General features: G+C 37.4%; 1 protein-coding gene across 1 annotated transcript in view; it reads left to right on the top strand.

The window, feature by feature from the left end:
• The window catches only part of EGLN3 (egl-9 family hypoxia inducible factor 3), a 34,561-nt gene extending 20,084 nt beyond the window's left edge, over nt 1-14,477 (top strand). The window contains exons 2-5 of the mRNA XM_015822082.1: nt 8,669-8,788; nt 11,808-11,944; nt 13,335-13,408; nt 14,156-14,477. Of these exons, the coding sequence (XP_015677568.1) occupies nt 8,669-8,788; nt 11,808-11,944; nt 13,335-13,408; nt 14,156-14,193 (369 nt within the window). The 3' untranslated portion in view covers nt 14,194-14,477. The remainder of the gene's footprint in view (nt 1-8,668; nt 8,789-11,807; nt 11,945-13,334; nt 13,409-14,155) is intronic.
• The last annotated feature ends 4,134 nt before the right edge of the window (nt 14,478-18,611 follow it).

The following is an 18,611-nucleotide window of genomic DNA, read 5'->3' as shown; positions in this document are numbered from 1 at the left end:
TAGGATCTGACATGTATCCTAACCCGTGTTCGGTCAGGTTCGGTTCGGCTGGCCCTCCAACATCTCTCTAGGCATCTTTTCCGACGTTTCATCTCTCTCAGCTCCCCGGTAAACCAGGGAGCCAATCGAGATCTACGTCGGGTCAGAGGCCGCAAAGGCACGACTCGGTCCAATGCTGCGGCGGCAGTTGTCTCCCAAGATGAAAGGATCCTAAGGACAGTAACATTAAAAGGCCGTTGAAAAAACAAAACAACTCATCTTCAACTCAGCTGCTTTCTCCTTGATGGGAGAAGTAGCATTTTATGTGCAACTAAATAGTTTCCACCTACTGTCTTTCAAAATTTCTCAAGCAAAACTTTCAGGAGGAGCTGGGGTTCCTCCCCCCCCCCTTGCTGGGAACCCCAGCAATAATGAATGTGGTCTCTCTTATACAATTTATCTCACAGCCTTTAAAGCACAAGAGAAATAAAACTGGCAGCAATTTTTTTTGAAGGCGTAAAAGAGCATTAAAGTTAGAAATTGTCAAAACAGGGCTTTCGAATTTTGATTTTTTTTCCCCAAAGAAAAAAAGAAAAACAATAGCAAATTGCTATGCTTTTCCCTCTTGGCCCACTCTCCTGAGCTGAGGTTTCAAAGAACGTATGAGAGACAAACAACCATAACAAAAACAACAAGTAGAAAAGTTCTGAATATATGTGTTTATCATGAAAAGGAGAGGGAAGACAAACAACTCCCATCCTCGTCCCCCCCTGATTTCTGAAAGTATTCAGCAAGAATCAGTTCTGTATGTTTTGTATATGCTTTTGCTTTCTTGAGCCGTTTCTCTGTGAAGTGTACTCAGGAGCCAAGTTAGTGTTTGATTGCTGATAGCCTCACGCACTGCACGTAGCACTGTCATTAAGTCATCATATGGCTGGCCAGGAGCCAGATCACACAACAGTTCTGAGGAAGTCTTCCTAAACCGAAAGAAGTGGATATATATGTATGTGTGTACATCAGTGCAGGAAGAATGTTTATTTCTGCTAATTGGAAGCTAACTTGGGTTGTCCTCACTAAAAAGAAAAAAAAAACCAGCCTTTTGCATTTGAAGTAGCACTGGCATGGCTGCTCTCAGCAGGCAGTGCTTTGGTCTAGATGATTCTTGAAATTACATGCGCTTCTGTAGACATAAAAGAGAACATCCGCTGGCAGCAATTTTAACTTTATAAAAGGAGAAAAAAAAAGTGTAAGAGTCAGGACTGCAGGAAAGCTAAAATGAAAGCATATGAGCAATACGATGCTTACAGATAAATATTCATCACAGTATATATTGAAGTATGTAGGCTAAAGAGCAAGGCAACACCCTCCTTATAAAAGAAAGATTAATTGTTTTGATAATGGGAAGAGACGAGGGTGTTCATTGCAAGCAGAATTATGATTCTCTATCTAGTGGATTCCCTTCAGCCTCAGTGTTGTTGTCATAGCCTTTAGCATTTTGCTTTGTCCTAAAAATGCAATGTGACAAAATGCAGCCTGCTTTGACAGACTGTTTTACAATGGGGATTGCAGGCTTTTATTTATGTATTTCATTAATTTATACCTTCAAAATTAACCCTCAGCCTTGCAATATAATTCTGCCAAGCCAAGTAGATAGAATGGTTGATAGGCAAATTTTGCATGTTTGACTTCCTCCCTCCTCTATCATAAGGTAAAACTTAATTTGATTTTGATCTGGCCCTTGCTTCCAAACCAGTGTGACCAATGTCCTCCCCATTCATTACCCCCACCCCAAGTCATGAGTTAATCTGCTACACATTGTAGGGTATGAGAAAATTCCTGTAGAGATTTATATACTCTGATCAGCGTTAATAATTCACCAGTTGTAAATGTGTCTTTCTCAAGACCTCTTGTATTTCCTGGAGGCCACCTGGAACAACCATTAAAATATCTGATCCCATGACTGGTGAACCAAATAAAATATTGTGCCAGTTCATTCTGAATCAGATTGCTAGTCCTACCTAGTATACTGTATATGGTAAGAATCAGAATGAAAAATACGCAGTGATAATATTTTTATTTAGGCCAATTTAAATTTTAGAATAGTTGCCTGCTTTAGAGTTTATTAAAATTCCTGTTTGAACAATAAGGTTGAAGACAGAAAAAGCGTGAACGGCTATAGCCATTTGTTATAATGTTAAGTAATATAGAATTACAAGTAGATTGTTTTTCATAGGGGTACTAAGCCTTTTATTTCAAAGGCTCCTGTTTTTTAAAATATACATTTTCATCAGTTGAAATCCACTGTTTTCATTTTAATGAATTTTCTACACTGCAACCTTAAATTGCTGGACTCCTAAGAGTAAATCAGGTGGAAATGAAGCTGGCTTTCAAAAATCCTTTCTGTATTTCAGTAGTTTCCTACACTTTGGCCAGGCGATGACCCATAGTTTTCTTTGAACTAGGTTTAACATGGTCCCTGACTGGTGAATTTCCATTCTTTTTTCCCCTTCCTGGATCAGTAGGAAATATATACATATATATGCAGCACCGTTTTGCTATATATTTCATAGTAGAAGGGGCAAATGGCAGAACTCTTTATCAATTTCATTGGTTAAAAGCCAAGTAATGTGGTGATGTAGGCCTATAATGAAATGAAGTGCAAGGGTAAACTGGACCCCATTGCTTGAACTAACACAAGACAGAAAACATTATTTTGGATAGGTAGCAGAAGAAGACAGGCAGAAGTTGCCGGTCGGTGAGCTGGGGTGGGTAGAAATTGATAGTGGGCATTCCTTCCCTTGAGAAACTGTCAGTAGCCTACATTTATACTGGGGCAAACTGGTAATAGGGATCAGCTCTGAGTGTGATGTCCAGATTGATGGGAAATAAAACAGAAATTGACTAATCGGGTCTGTTCATTCATAACACTGGTGGTTATTTTGTTTTTAAAAAATTATTAGGTATTAAAGAAAGTATATAAATAATTATAAAAACCCAAGGGATTAAAAATACAAAATACAGATGAATAAACAAGGGGTTTTGAAATGTCGTGGAGATTGTCATTTTCCCGTACAGGTGGTCTTTGACTTACGACTGCAAGTGGGACCAGAATTTCTGTTGCTAAGCAAGGTGGTTGTTAAATGAGTCACACCTAACTTTCTGACCCTTTTTTGCTACTATTTGCTAAGCAAATCACTGTAGTCATTAAATGAATCATGCAGCCGTTAAGCAAATCAGACTTTCTCTGTGGACTTTGCTTGTCCAAAGCTAGCTGGGAAGGTCGCAAATGGCAATCCCATGACCCTATGATGCCACAAACGCAACAGTCATAAGAGTGAGTACTGGTTGTAAGTCACTTTTTTCAGTGCTGTTCTAACTTTGAATGGTAACTAAATTAATGGTTGTAAGTTGAGGAGTACCTGTATATCATTTGTTAATTCTGGATAATTAAATATATTATATTGTTTGAAAAGACAAAAAATCACTATTGAATTTTAAGCCAAGAATGAGTACCAAAAATTAGGGGTCAACTATAAATAGCTGATGCTAATTTAAAATATTAGGTAGGCAGCAGTCAAGAAGTCTTTTAAGTCAGGGCTTTTCAACCTTTTCACCAATTGTACCATTTTTAGGATATGGCAACATCCGAGTACCGCCAGTCGCCTAGCAAGGTGTCAAAAACCTGATGACCCAAAAAGGAAAAAAGTGATAAAGTACAGGTAGTCCTCGACTTACAACAGTTCACTTAGTGACTGTTCAAAGTTACAATGGTACTGAAAAAAGTGCCCCCAAGCCACAGCCGAGCAAGACACCTGCCTGCCCACCCAGCGGCGCTCTTCCTCCTGTCCAAGGTTTTCATTGTTGTGAGCATTTCTGTTGAGGATTGGCAGTGGGGGTGGGGTGGGGGGGTGTTTGGTTTTTATTCCCCCGTCTGCTGGGTGGTTGCAGCAGGTTTTGGTCACTTCACATGATCCTGGGACCCTGGGACCATCATAAATATGAATCAGTTGCCAAGCATCTGAATGTAAATCACAAGACCCTGGAGAGGCTGCAACATTCCAGCTGATTGGTGCTTATTCAGGGCTCAGCAGAAGCGCCAGGATCAGTGCCGCTTTCCAGCTGATTGGTGCTTCTTCAGGGCTCAGCAGAAGCACCAGGATCACGGCTGAGTTCCAGCTGGAGCCTGGCGCTGATCCTGGCGCTTCCGCTGAGCCCAGACAGCCCTGCATCTCCAGCCATCTCTCGCTCAGGCTTGTGCGGTGCTACCACCCATTCAGCTCATTTCTCTCCCCCACTACCACTTTTCTAGGATGGTCGCATACCACCTGCCAGGTGCCAATGTACCACAGGTGGTACCCATACCACTGGTTGAAAAGCCCTGTTTTAAATCATCTTGCTTGGAAATGCTAAATCAGGAGAGGATTTCCGGCAACTTCATAAGTGAGAATAAGAAGCGATAACATAAACTGTTAGCCAGTATTAAGTGCATATCTGGGACATTACACTACAATTGGCTGATACTATTACATGGAAAAATTACATTTGTCAGACACATTGGAATGGAATTATTCCTTTGCATACCTCTAGCCATCTGCAGGAGCCAAGGCTCACAAGGTGAATCTAAAACTGTCTTGCTGCTTTGGAGATGAAGTTTTCAATAGGGTGTTGCCAGTCTGCAGCACTGAAACACTGCAGTTGTAAACACCTAAGTCTGCTGATCTGAATCCAAAATGAGATGGATTGGCTACCCCTGCATGAGAGCTCTCTTCCCAACCCCCACTTGATCTGGAAATAACCAGTTTCTCTTGTTGAAGCTGGCAAATGAAAAAAAAATGTTTCTCAAACCCAGAATCTTGAGACTTGAGGCTCAGGAAATAAATATCTCCTACTTCATCAACCATTCTAGGCTCATAAAAAAGGCATGTTTGAGAAAAGTGCTATGAAAAGAAATCCCTCACTATGCTACGTAGCATGCGCTTGGCATGAAGAATTCTGCTCATTGTTTTGGAGACTGCCTTGACTTTGTGTTCGGCTGTTAAGATCCCAGGATTCCATTTCTAAGCCTGGTTCAAACAGACTTCCAATATGCTTCTGGTTTACAGAGGCCTATTGTAAGAAAACACAGTTCAAGTGCAACCCCCCCCCCTTTTTTAAAAAAAATAAACAACATTGTTTGGAATAACCTATCCTCTTTGTCTTATATGCTTGTTTACAATATGTTTGTATCATTTGTCACCACTGAAAGTGGATTCCAAGGTGTGTTTAAGTAATAGAGTTAAGCAATTTTTAAAAATCAGCATGAAACAGAAACAAGGACTTCAAATAAACTTGGTGTTTATGTATCAATATCACAGCTATGAAAATGCAAAGTGCATAATGTTATTTGGGACATTGACAGAGGAAGATGTGATCCGTATTGATTCGGCCACTTTCAGTTATTTTAAGCTACATTCTACAATTATTGATATGACACTTAGCTCCTCCTTCTGGTCCTTTTCCTCTTCTGTCTTTAATATTTGCTTTTAGATTCATCCAAAAGAAGCAGTCAACAGCCAGTTTTCTACATGGAGGCCAGCCTCATCTGTGCTGGAATTATTCCAGCTGGAACTTTGATAATCTTCTTTCAAAAGGTCCTAGAAAATCCAGAAAGATCCACTAGTTGAAACCTCCGTCCAAATTGTTTGCTGGTTTAAGGAAATTTATAATATTTCAGTACTCCTTTTTGCTCTCATTTTTAAACTGAACTACCTGCTCTTTTGGTGAAAGTATATCTTTCTTGTGCAGAACATTTTTCTGTTCAGATGTGAAGTTTTTCTCAAAGATGAGGAAACAGAACACAAGTAAAGTCCTTAAGTAGTTCTTCAGGCTTTCAGATGCTTCGAATTTTCCTACTTCACAACGCCTAGGACTAAATTGGAGCCTTAGAAGTGGAGGCCTTGTTCAGTCTAGATGCTGTTGGACTAGCATTTGACTGCAGCTAGCAAGAAGGAGATTCTAATCCTCAGTGGAGGATTTTAGATTTCTTATTCCTGCTTTAATAATTATACTATACCAGCTCCATTCAGTCTTCTAATCTTCAGATGGATTGCATGCATCATTTTCAGAAAGGACAAAAATTGACATATTCTAGCAGGACCAATCCGTGCCTTAAAACAAGTAGCTCTTATTTACAGGTTACCTTACTTATTTAACCTTTGCCCAAGTTGCATATTGCATCCAAATTTAACTCACATACATGTTTACAGTTGGTTGTGAGGTTAGAAGATAAGTGACTTGAAGCCTGGTTGCTCCTTCTATAAATATTTGGATCAGTAAAAATTTACAGAGCCAAATATTTATTAATTTGAGAAAATGCACCAGAAGATGTAGTAAATGGTGGACTGAAGTACTAGTGAGAAAAAAAGATGTGAACCAGACGATGAATAATTGGATTTGCAATCTTTCTTTCCATTTTTAATTTCTAAGAGCTGGTAATTCTGTCTTGCCTTCCATGAAAAAGGGCAAGAATGTAGAAAACTTACATTAAGTCTAGGTTTCTCAAATGAAAATGACAGATGGTTTGTTGAAGTAAGTTTTTGTTTTGTCTTTCTTTGCAGTATAAAATGGTCTTTGGTGGTAACTAAGGAAATATTTTAAAAATGCCTAACTACTACTCTATTGGGTTTTTCTTTGAAAGGGGGAAGAAAGAAGGAGATATAATCTTCCCTAGTTTATTGCCCTGCAGAAATGTAGCAGTTCATTTCTAATTATCCCGAGCCATTCTGAGTGATGATTGCTTTGCTGTCCCATCAGCTATAACTTTTTTTCACAGCCTTGTCATCACATTGTGGTTTTATGCTATGATGCCCTTTGTCTTTGAGAGAAAAATGAGTTGAGGAATAGGCTGCTCTGACGACTGAAATCTGCCTCCTCAGGCCATAGAGCTCTGGGTTTCATGAAATGGTAATGGTGATTACTATAATCAGGAATGGGAGCCTTAGGCCTCTGACATGGTTCTAGTTGCGTTTTAAAAAAACCCCAGAATGAGTATGTACCGTGAAGAGCTCATTTCCTCCATAACCAGTACTAAATATGGTTTCGCTCATATCCTCTGTGGCATTCCCTTATGATTCTTAAAGAGGGTAGCTTCATATTTAGTCTTCTGATTAATTCCACAAAAGGAAGATGGTTATATTAGCAGGCATGAAAATATTAAAACAAGAAATTACTTCTGAAACACGTTTGGCTAATTCTGTGGTTTAAACCTTGACAGGGAGGCCCCTACAGTCCCATATTGACAAAAAAATGAACAACTGTGCACAGTATCTAAGTTTTACTTTCATCAAGGCATTAGATATAAACATCCTGAGCGGTGGAAAATGGATTGTTTTATTATGTTTATTTAGTGCAGCGGTTCTCAACCTATGGGTCGCGACCCCATTTGGGGTCGATCGAGCATTTCACAGGGGTCGCCAAGTAAGGCTGTCCGCTATTTTTTTTCCCCTTTTCCGGCGGGTGCCTTACCTCCCTTGTGCTGGGCCAGCTGGTGGTCGGCCTGCTCCGTCTCTGCCGCTTGCCAGCTATCCCTCAGCCGGCGCAGGGGGCGGAACCACGCATGCGCGGCGCTCCCAGGCAGGGAAAGTCCTCGACTTACGACCGGTTTAGTCCTCGACTTACAACCGGTTTAGTCCTCGACTTACGACCGGTTTAGTCCTCGACTTACGACCGGTTTAGTCCTCGACTTACGACCGGTTGGGGGTCGCGGCATTAAAAAGGTTGAGAACCACTGATTTAGTGGGAATATAGAGGGAAAAACCTGAGTTACAATACCTGAAAAAAAGTGGTATTCACACTTTTCTACAATTTAAGGATACTTCTTAACCCATTCAGATAATTTCCAAATGTGTAGGGCCTGACAGTTCTGGCAATTACAGGATTTGTAATACCAACACATTTCAAAGGTACCCATTTGAGGCAGGGTGCTTTCGTGAGATACAGTCTTTTCTGCAAAGTAATTTAAATCTGAAATAAATATATAAATGCCCAAGAAAGATAATTATTATAGAGAAGGTTATTCTACTGAAATTCAAAAGTATATCTCTAAAGGTCCTCATGCTTGTGGTACAGGGAAGACATTTGTAGATATATTACATGTATTTCTTGGTAATGTCCAGTAGGAATGGAATGGACCTTAAGATCACATTCCAACCATTTGCCCTTATGGTGTGCTGTGTCATATCTTAATTGTTTCATTTCAGACTTCTGGTGGACAACTATTCTTAAATAGAGTTGCTAAGCTGCAAGATGAGCAGCCATATGAATTGATCAAATAACTCAATAAAATAAAGTGAAATCCTGCTGCCTTTTAAAAATTATTCATAACCTCCATGATTTCTTTACTGACTGTTAATATCGGCTTCTAATTTCCAGCCTACATTTGCTAGTCAGTCAGGTCAAAGAAGATTTAATATCTTCAGTAGGAGCATTTCTCCTTAAAAGCACTGCTCTGTAGGAACAGAATTACTTTGAAGAATAAAATATGTCTGACTAAATTTAACAGCATCTACAGAAACTATTCATTGTAAGACAGATAGCTTAAAGTTATATTTTGATTTGCATCTGAAAAGCAAATAGAAACTTTTTTAAAAAAACTGTCAAATTAGGAAAAAATACTAAGCTTCGTTCTTTCTCTTTTTATATCACCTTCTAGGCTATGGTAGCTTGCTATCCTGGGAATGGAACTGGCTATGTGCGTCATGTGGACAATCCCAATGGAGATGGGCGATGTATCACCTGCATTTATTACCTGAACAAGAACTGGGATTCAAAGGTATGTAGCTCCTCACATGTAGTTGAGATGCAGACTCAAAAGGAACCTACTCCAGAAACAATTCTTCTCCACATAGTTGTTTTCTTGCTCTTCCATATTTTATGAAGTACCGTGAAATTTCTGAATACAACAACACCATTGCTTCTGGGTAGCTGAGATGTGAAGGTAAATACATTTTATGTTTGCATTATTTTTTAATTTCAATTCGATAGACAGCTTATTGAAGATGGGGATAACTTAGAATTTCTGAGCCATTGGCATGACTGTCACTATTTAAAGATACAGGTAACAAAGGATTTAGTTTGATGAAAACAAATGGGTGCCTATAAAGGAATAAATGGATTCTGACAACTGAGGTAGTTTAACTGAAGACTGGCAGATTCAGCTGTGGTCATCTTTTTTTTTGTCCCATATAAAAAGCCTTTGAAAAGAATGTTTGTTTGATTTTGCCCTACATACAGTATAAGATCATGAAAACTTCTCCCTCTGTTTGCCATGCCTTGGCCTCATAAAAAGCATTGTGTTTGCTAACACATGTGTGGGAGAGCTTAAAGGCTATTTGCTGTGATATATTTAAAGAAAAGCAAGTTGACATTCTGCCTTTAGGTTTGCTAACTGTCAAAAGCATCGGTTTTCAGCTACTCAAAGCCCTGAATCTAGAAGAATGCCCACTTCAAACCATGTCCAACTCTTGTGGATACCCAGGAAAACTTGAGCATTATTTTTTAATATGACACTGAGATCCCCCAGACTTTTCTCAGAGTGGAAAATAAAAACAATCCTTTCCTTTTCTTTAAAAAATACACCAAAATGAATAGATGACATAGGGATATTTCTTATAATTTGGATGCATCCAAGCAATAAAGGAAATTATTTACATGTTTTAAACCTCTGTACATTAATGCCAATGTAGTAAGTATACTGGAAGAACTCTTAACTGCAGCCCTCTGATGAATAGATATATTTGATGGTATAAAAGACCACAGATGTTATTTGGATAAGAAAGATGTAAATTTGATTATAATAACAATCTGGCTGCAAAACCTCACTGTCAACATGGCATGCATAGAGTGGTGTTATAGTAGTGTTCTGTTAAGTCTGGGCAGATCCACTTTCTGGATGAATACTATGGCAAACTAGGACATCTTTGAGGGAGCGAAGACTGTGTTATAGTGCTACCTGTGGCCAGTCAACTAGTACAGGCCAGGGGATTCTCTCTAGATAAGGACTGACCTAAAGATTGCCCACCTGCACTCATCTGGAGAAGTCCACAGGATTTGAAGTTCCTTGTGGTCAACTCACGAGTTGAGTGGCTGGGAAATGAGAGAGAGAAATCTAGCTCATAGCCACAGTGGAGTCTTTAAGGACACTGAGTTTAACCGAAACCTCACTTTCTTAAGTACATTTGGATACAACAGTGTGAAAGTTAAATGTTTTTGGAACAGCAGGAAAGAAAAAGAAACAAACTGTGAGATATTTTTCATTCTGGATTAAGGAAAAGAAAGGAGCAAAATAATAGTCCAGAAGTTTGAACATAGCAGTAAACCTAATAGCACAAAACTTAACAAAATTTTGATCTGAGAAAGTTTTAAATAGAAAAAGGGGACAGTTAAGTTTAAAATGTTAATATTTTGGTGAAAGTGCTTTTGGCATAATCTGACATAAACACGGTAACCATGCCAGGTTCAAGTTTCCCCTCAGCCACCGAAACTATGACTTGGAATGTGACATTCTCTCTCAATCAACTTTACAGACAGGATGGTGATGGGGTATAAATCTAACATAATAATAATAATTACCTGTTGATTGTGCAGCATCTCTGGACACTGCTTTCCACTAACACTAGAAGGTATCAAGAATCTTCCAGCTTTTTGTTAAAAAATAAATGGCTAAATAAAGTGTTCTCTGAAGAATTGTCAAGGGATTCTGCACATTTTAATTGCTATAACAAATTAAATGTTTATATTTAAATAAATTAGAACACACGTAGTTTTATAACTGCTTGTTATACTATGGTGCCTGCTTCTGAAAAGACAGAGCAAACTGAATCAGAATTTCCAGCAGAAAATAAAACTTTATTTTTTTAAAAAAAATATTTTGCTCATTATATATAACACTTAAGTATGGGGATGGAAGTGGTTCAAATTTTCCATCTGGATATGATAGCGAGAGGTTTATCATAACAAAAAAGAGTATAACAGGTCTGCTAGGGAAAACCAGATAAAATCGGGGTCAGAAAGCCTTGAGAAAAGGAGCATTGTTTACCCCATCCACTGTATTAATACTTGATTCATTTTAAGATTTGTTCAATAAACACAAAGAGAAAATTAATTTGGCTAAGTAAAAAGCAGTTTTAAAGAATTATATTATCTGTACATTACTATTTTACTTGCTTTATATTTAACAATGATCATGCCCTTAAACATGATTACCTTTTTTAAAAAGGCATTTATTTACTTATATTTATCGAGATTCCTAGCTTTATTCATGGTACCAGGGAAAAGAAGTGATCAGTGCTTCAAGCTGACCCATTTATTACCCACTAATTATTCCCATTAATATTTCACAAATGATGCAACTGCCCTCTTGTGCTTCTCAGCTGGCAGAGATACACCTAAATTGGTGCTAGATGTCTCCAGGCACATCAGTCAAAATGTCCACCATTACAGTAGAGCAGAGAGAATGTGATTTGGCAGGAGCTTCGACTATATTATATCCAAAGACCATTCAGGAATTACAACACAAATGGTATATACTTAGGTCAGCCCTGGGATTATGGGTTAATGATTTTCTTCCATTGAAGGAAGATGAGAGGAAGGGGCCCCAATGGTTGTGGCAAATTTTTCATCAGCTGATGAGTTCTTCATTCTCCCCATTCATGTCCAGTTGGGTCCTCAGTAAATCTTCCCATCTGACATATGTTTTTATGCACATATATATATACAAAATAAGCCATTTTAAGCCATCTGCTTATCCTGTGTAATCAAAAAATGATCTGGTTCTTTTCTTTCTGTTTAAGCTGCATGGAGGGATTCTACGAATATTCCCAGAGGGCAAGTCCTATGTAGCGGATGTCGAACCCATCTTTGACAGATTACTTTTTTTCTGGTCAGACCGAAGGAACCCACATGAAGTGCAGCCTTCCTATGCAACAAGGTAAAGACTGCAGGTGTGGGTTTTAATTAATATAGGAAAGCAGCCTGTGGCTTAGGGACAGACTTCATATATAGTTAGATGTACTATTTCAGCATTGTCAGTAAAATGATTTCAGATAGCAGGTTCAGGAAAGACCTCTGAATCCAATAGACTTCTGAAATATGAATTCTCAAACTTGCTAGATGAAAGGAACAATACTCTGGTTAAGTCATATAATTTGGAATTATACTGGAAAAATAGAAGTATCCATTATGTAGAAACACTTTTGATATGAAAGTGTGCTCTTTTATCCTCACATTTTTCTAATTACTTTATTGAAAAGGAAATCATTGCATTTTTTCATGTTTAATTCTGTATTGAATATCTGCTGATTGGTATTTACTATACATAGTAAATACCAATACCATAGTAAATACCATATACATAGTATGCAGTTAAGAGCCAGTTTGATGTAGTGATTAAGGCATCAACCTGGGAACTGAGAGTCATTCACAGTTCTAGTCTGTATAGTCACAGAGCCAACTGTGTGAATTTGAGTCAAGCACTTTCTCTCAGCCCTAGGCAGGAGGCAATGGCAAATCACTTCCGGGGGGAGGGGGGGGAACCTTACCAGGAAAGCTGCAGGACTTGCCCAGGCAATGTCCAAGAATCAGATATGACTGAACAGAAAGAAAAAAAAAAGTATGCAGTTATGCAAATTAATGTTAACTTCCTAGCTCAATAGGTGTTTCTACTTCTGTGTGCCAGATATTCAGCCTTGGTTAAAGAACCCACTTATATACATGTGCATCCACGCACAAACCCTTTGAGAGTTTTTTTTAACCAATTTAGGCAAAATTGGTAAAATTTGGATAGGTGTGTTTGGATCCATATAGCAAATTGTGAATAATGGCTTTCTTGGAATCTAGACATTTTTTTTCTTGGTCACAAGCACCCATGACAATTATTTATGCTGCCAAATTAAATAGTGAAGTCCTCTTTCAGCATTACTGCATCTGTGATGCTTTCTCAATAATTGTTTTTGCCCTGGCTAGATAATGTGCCCATCTGCTTCTTTCTAATGATGTCCCTTTTCATAGCAATACGTAAGCAAGACATGGCACTTTAGGAGGACTTACAGACTTCACAATAGTTTTCCCCAAGCTGGTGCCCTCCAGTTTGGTTGGGCTTGCATTATTGGTTACTGTAGGAGTAATGGGAGTTGCAGTTCCAGCACAGCTGAAGGTGCCAAAATGAAGAAGATAGTTTAGTAACTATCTGTCTGTCTTCATATTTGAAACTATTTCCGTCAAAAGTCACCAAGCAACATAATAAGTTGTATGCTCTATGAATTTCCAAAGATATAATAAAGCCTCAATGTAATGGATCATGGATTTTCCCCCCTTTGTAGGTATGCAATGACTGTGTGGTATTTCGATGCTGAGGAAAGAGCAGAAGCCAAAAAGAAATTCAGGAATTTAGCTGGTATGAGAATTTATTTTTTACCCATGTATTCCGGGAACACATTCTACTATGTTCTGATGTCACAGAATTAATTACATAAAGAACACCTTGCCCAGTCCAGAAATACAAGCTACACATTGAAACAAGTTTCTGTTCATTTTCATGCCCATTTCATGTCTAAATGACTGGGACCCAAATATGAATTTCTTTTATTTAAGAAAATGTATATGGCTATTCAGCTCTCATTGGCTTAGAAAGATAAGAAACTAGTATAAAAATAATCAATAGCAATAATCCCCCACCCTCCCCAGTGACAACAATCAGTTTGACATCTCAAAGAATTCTTTTACATATCTTTGTTCAGAGAAATGCTACGTGTGTACAAAAATGGATCTTTTTTGTGATGGCACTGAACTTAAGGGTATCTTCCCAAAGATGATAGGATTGGCTCTTTTCAGTCTTAAATTAAAATTCTCTTTGCTTAAGCATTCTGAAGAAAATTTGGAAGTGGAACTAAATGTACATTCTATGTTTAACTTACAGTTAGATTTATTTTTCCTGATAGGGGATTTTTTGTGTTAAAGTTTCATGCTTCTATTATATTGTTTTTATAATTTTATGTGTACTATTCTGCAACAAAAAATAGAAAAGTCATCTAAGAGCATATGAAATGTTCATGCTTATTAACTTGGCGCAGGGCTTGCGTATGAATTTGTTTATTTCTCTGTTGCGTGGCTATTTAACCATCTCTTCAATTATTCATTGCAGATGCAGGAAAGACAGAAGCAGTTCTCAGTAAAGACTGAATAACAAAATGATTTGATACAATTTTTGTATAATGATAATTTTCGGACTATTTGCAAGCAATAAGATCCAAAGATTACATGGTCTGTTTTTTATGATTATTGGATATTCTTCAATGCACTATTTTTGACATTAACTAATGTTTGCATATTACCATGATGGTACTCATGACAGCTTCCAATCTCTTCTATTTGGCGTAAGCATCCCTCTTCTGTTCTTGCCTTTTAATTGAAGAATACCACCAGAATGAAGAATATCACCAAATCTCATATGATATCAAGGTGAAGATGGCAATACTAGTAATAAAAATACTAAATATTTGAACAATTGGAGGAACCTGAGTCTATTTGCACTTTAGTTACATTTTCTGGTTCGGTAGAAAGGAACTTTACGAAGGATCCTCACGGGCAAACTTCAGATGAGCAACATAAGCAAGCCAAGATGCAAACCAGAACTGCATACTTGTCAGGAGCTAGATTCATTATGTCGGTGCAGAGCTTTTGATGTTGTGCCTCATCGTTTTTGCTTACAGACTATTACAGACTTCTTTGGCTTGTCTCATTGCCAAATCAAAGCCTCCCGCTTGCCATAAAATTGCCTGGATTTTATCCACATTGTTCAAGGCAAGCAACAGCAGTTCTATCACTTTGCCTTTTCAGAGCCCCCAACTAGAAGTGGTAGCCATTGTGCACCTACTTATAGTGTTCTTAAAAAGAACTTCCTTTGTGGGTTAGCTCTGAGAATTATTTTTATCATCTTTTAAAACGGTTTGGCAAAATAGCCAGCCAGCCTCACCAGCTCCTACCCATGACAAACTTTGGGAAATGTTGATGGCAAGCTAAGAGCAAGTATGCCAAGAAATCATCTAATCAAATTTCATTTTCATTTTAATATTTTTCAACTGATCTTCCACTAGTCACATATTGTATGTGACAAAAACTGAACTCCGGCAATCAAGCATATTGTTAAGATGGGCTTGATGACTAACTAGCTGTTGAAGAGACATAGAAAGCAATGTCCAGCTGGCTCTTAACTGTTATATTTGGGAAACATTTGCAGTGGCCACTGAAAATGGCATGTAAACTGGCATTCGGTTGTGGTGTAAATTTTGGATCTGTTATAAATGGGGCTAAGATTCTACAACTGAATTTCAGACCTAATCACTGTTGTTTTGGAACCCGTAAGAAAGTGTGCTTTCAACTGTAGACTTACAACTCAGTCTTAAGATTTGAGATGCCAGCAAAATAAATAAATAAATAATGTGTTAGATGGGATGTTCCAGTTGCTGTACATATGCAGTGTCATATAGCATGAATCTTGGAGAGCAGATGCACTATGAAAATATTTAAGATAAGATTCATAGATCTGTGTTACCAATATGAGGTCAGGATAGACGTTGCTATCATGATGTATTGTATTGAGATTACAAATACAGATATAAAATGTGGTTCCAAATGTCACTTTGCTACAGATAAATTCCTGCATTGAAGCCATGGGTTTTACAGAGAGAGATTATGAAGCACATTCTTTCTTCTAATGTCATTTTTTCAAAGAAAAGAATTTCTAATGAATAAACTTAGCAGTAAATGCACTTAGGCAAAAAAACAATTTGTTTTCATCAAAATATGCAATGAATGAATGCAATTCAATCCTTTGAAGATAATTGCTCATTTCTCTGTTGTCTCTAGCGGTGTTTTGAATATTGTGATGGAGACTGTATTTGTTCTTCCAAGTGTCCATACTTTTCTCCAGGTTCCATTTTTATTCTTCCTTTTCATTCCAATTAAACTTTTTAGTTCAGTTTTGACTAGTGTGGCTTTAAAAAGGATGACTGATATGATATCTCCTTGTAATTTCTGGAGACATGGAAGTCGCTTCCCCAAAACATGAGCCACAGAACAAGGCTAATATATTTAAGAATTATGAGGACTAAGCCCAAATCCAACTGAAAATATTTTTTCAGCAACACAGTATGTATAAAGCAATATAATTTCTAACAAAATTGCCAGGAAACAAGGCTCTCCTGCCTGCATTTGATGTCTGAATTTTAAGATGTTCTATGATGATTCTCTTTCTTCTTAAATATTTCCTTGAATGTTCCTCTTTGATCACATAGTTTTATACATGGAGAGTTTATGATGTGTTTCTCTTGTATAAAATATTTCAGGAAAGAACAGTCAGTTAAATTTGACTTGTGCAAAATAGACTTAAAAACTAATTGCTTTCATTTGTGCTAGTGAGTGATTCCCCCCTCCCCTTTCTTGTGTAAAGAGCTCATAATTGGAAGGAAAGTGTGGCTATACAGTATATATTTGCAGCAGGAGAATTTTATAGGCATCAAAGTCAGATTTTACAAATCAAAAGATGATAGTAATTATTTTAAAAAACAGGAGAAGCATCTGGTGGCATCTTAAAGATTGATATGGATTATAGCTTAACTCTCCTAGACTACAGTTGACTATAATAGATTTTTTGTTTCTTTTTGGCTGCCACAGACTATTATAGTCAATCTTTTAGCAATCACATGAAAGTGAAGATGGGTATCAGCCTAAGCATATTTATTTCTATTCTGTGTCAGAATGTCCAAGTCTCAGGTCTCTAGTCTCAAGAACAGAAAAAGATGTCTGCTCCAAGGCTGATCAGTATTGGGAGGGAACAGTTGGATCATGAAGTGGAAGGCAGTCTGAGCAAATTGTAGAATAGGGGTCTTCAAACTTGGCAACTTTAAGACTTGTGGACTTCACCTCCACAGGGCTGGCTGAGGAATTCTGGGAGTTGAAGTCCACAAGTCTTAAAGTTGCCAAGTTTGGAGACCCTTGTTGTAGAAAGTCAGGAAATGGATGAGGTCTACCTTGCCAACTGCCAAGTCTATCCAACTATAACCTTAAAGGAATCCATTATCATCTCAATGATGCATCCTTGAAGAGATATACTAAAATATATAGGAATTACTAGGAATTCAGTACTTCATTACTAGGAATAAATAGAAATCCAGATCACTATGTCTGAAAAACAAAGATCTGTTTGCATAGCATCAGGAAACTTGCATAACATCCTTCAGTCTCCTTTAATTTGGAGACAAGTCTTTTATCCACAGAAGCTTCTTCAAAGGAAAAAAAACTGCACACCTCATAACCCCATATTCTCTTTCAAGAAATAGGTTTTTGCTCTATTCACATGTGACAAAATAAACCCATTTATGATTTCCGCACAAGATTGTGCAATCAGACCTATTTTCTCATTCATTTAAGATTAAAAAAAATGTTATTTTTATTATTGTTCCCACCTTGCTGTAGATGCATATCATGGGGAATTCCTTCATAGTGACTGCTTATGTCTTGAAAGAGAGAAAAATGGGTAACAATTTCTGTGTAATATCCTTTGTAAAAGGTATCAGCTTTTTTATAGTTGGGGAAAGAATCTACTGTTATCAATCATAGCTGAACCCTTCAACTGCCTAAGCAATTTAGAACTTGAAAAGTTAATGAGATCATCAATTGGCTGTGATTATAGTGTGGTAGTGAAATGTTATTTACCTATTTTATTACAATGTTTCATTGTGTTTTATTTATGCAAAATGATTAACTTCCAGATTATTGCAAAAACATTTCTTTTAATGGTTCTGAGTGCATTTTCAATAAGCAGTTTGTTAAAAAAAATTGTCATAATGGAGCACCAATGAAGTTATTGGATCAACAGGAAAAAATGTTGATTTGGCTATTTATAGTTGAGGAGCCAAAGGTACTTTTATTGCCTTTTTCTTGCCATGGCTGAAGCCCCCCCCCCTTGCCCATTGGGCTTGGAAAGTATGCTGGGGCAAAGGTGAAGTGTGAAATAATTTCATTGCATTTATAAATAAATAAACTATGATTTTTAAACAGTTTAAAGTCACATCTAGGGCTAACTGTTCAATTCTACATTTCATGGAGTGGTGAGATAATTTTTTCGATCTACAAAAAGTTGTCGTATCCATTGTTAAATTGTCAGGATTATAGCTTTCTAGGATTATTTTAATAGTCAATTTAAATGCAATCCAATAATTATCACACCAGACCTAATCCCTCTGAGTACTGTACAAAGTCATTTAAAATAAATTGTATTTACTACAGAAAAAAGTTGGGCAAAACGGTCAATTTCACCTTAATATGAAGAGTCCATTTGTATTTTTAAACCTAATACACGTTTTGGAAACAACACAATGAAATACATTTTATCTCTTATGTGTTTCCTATGTTTCCAATAAGGTTGGAACTTGTGGAAAAACAGAATTCAGAGATGGTCATTTTTGAAAAAAAGACTGATACTGTGTTCTATTCCTGCATGATTGCTTTTCGATGTAACTATTTCTACTACTGCTTGCTTTGGAAAGTGCATTAATTTGCTGCCCATTCTTAATCATATTCTGTGACTGGCTCCCCAA

Source organism: Protobothrops mucrosquamatus, unplaced genomic scaffold (genome assembly GCF_001527695.2).
Source record: "Protobothrops mucrosquamatus isolate PMUCROS unplaced genomic scaffold, P.Mucros_1.0 scaffold1459, whole genome shotgun sequence".
Lineage (NCBI taxonomy): Eukaryota > Metazoa > Chordata > Lepidosauria > Squamata > Viperidae > Protobothrops > Protobothrops mucrosquamatus.
This window is presented reverse-complemented; position numbering and strand designations above follow the sequence as displayed.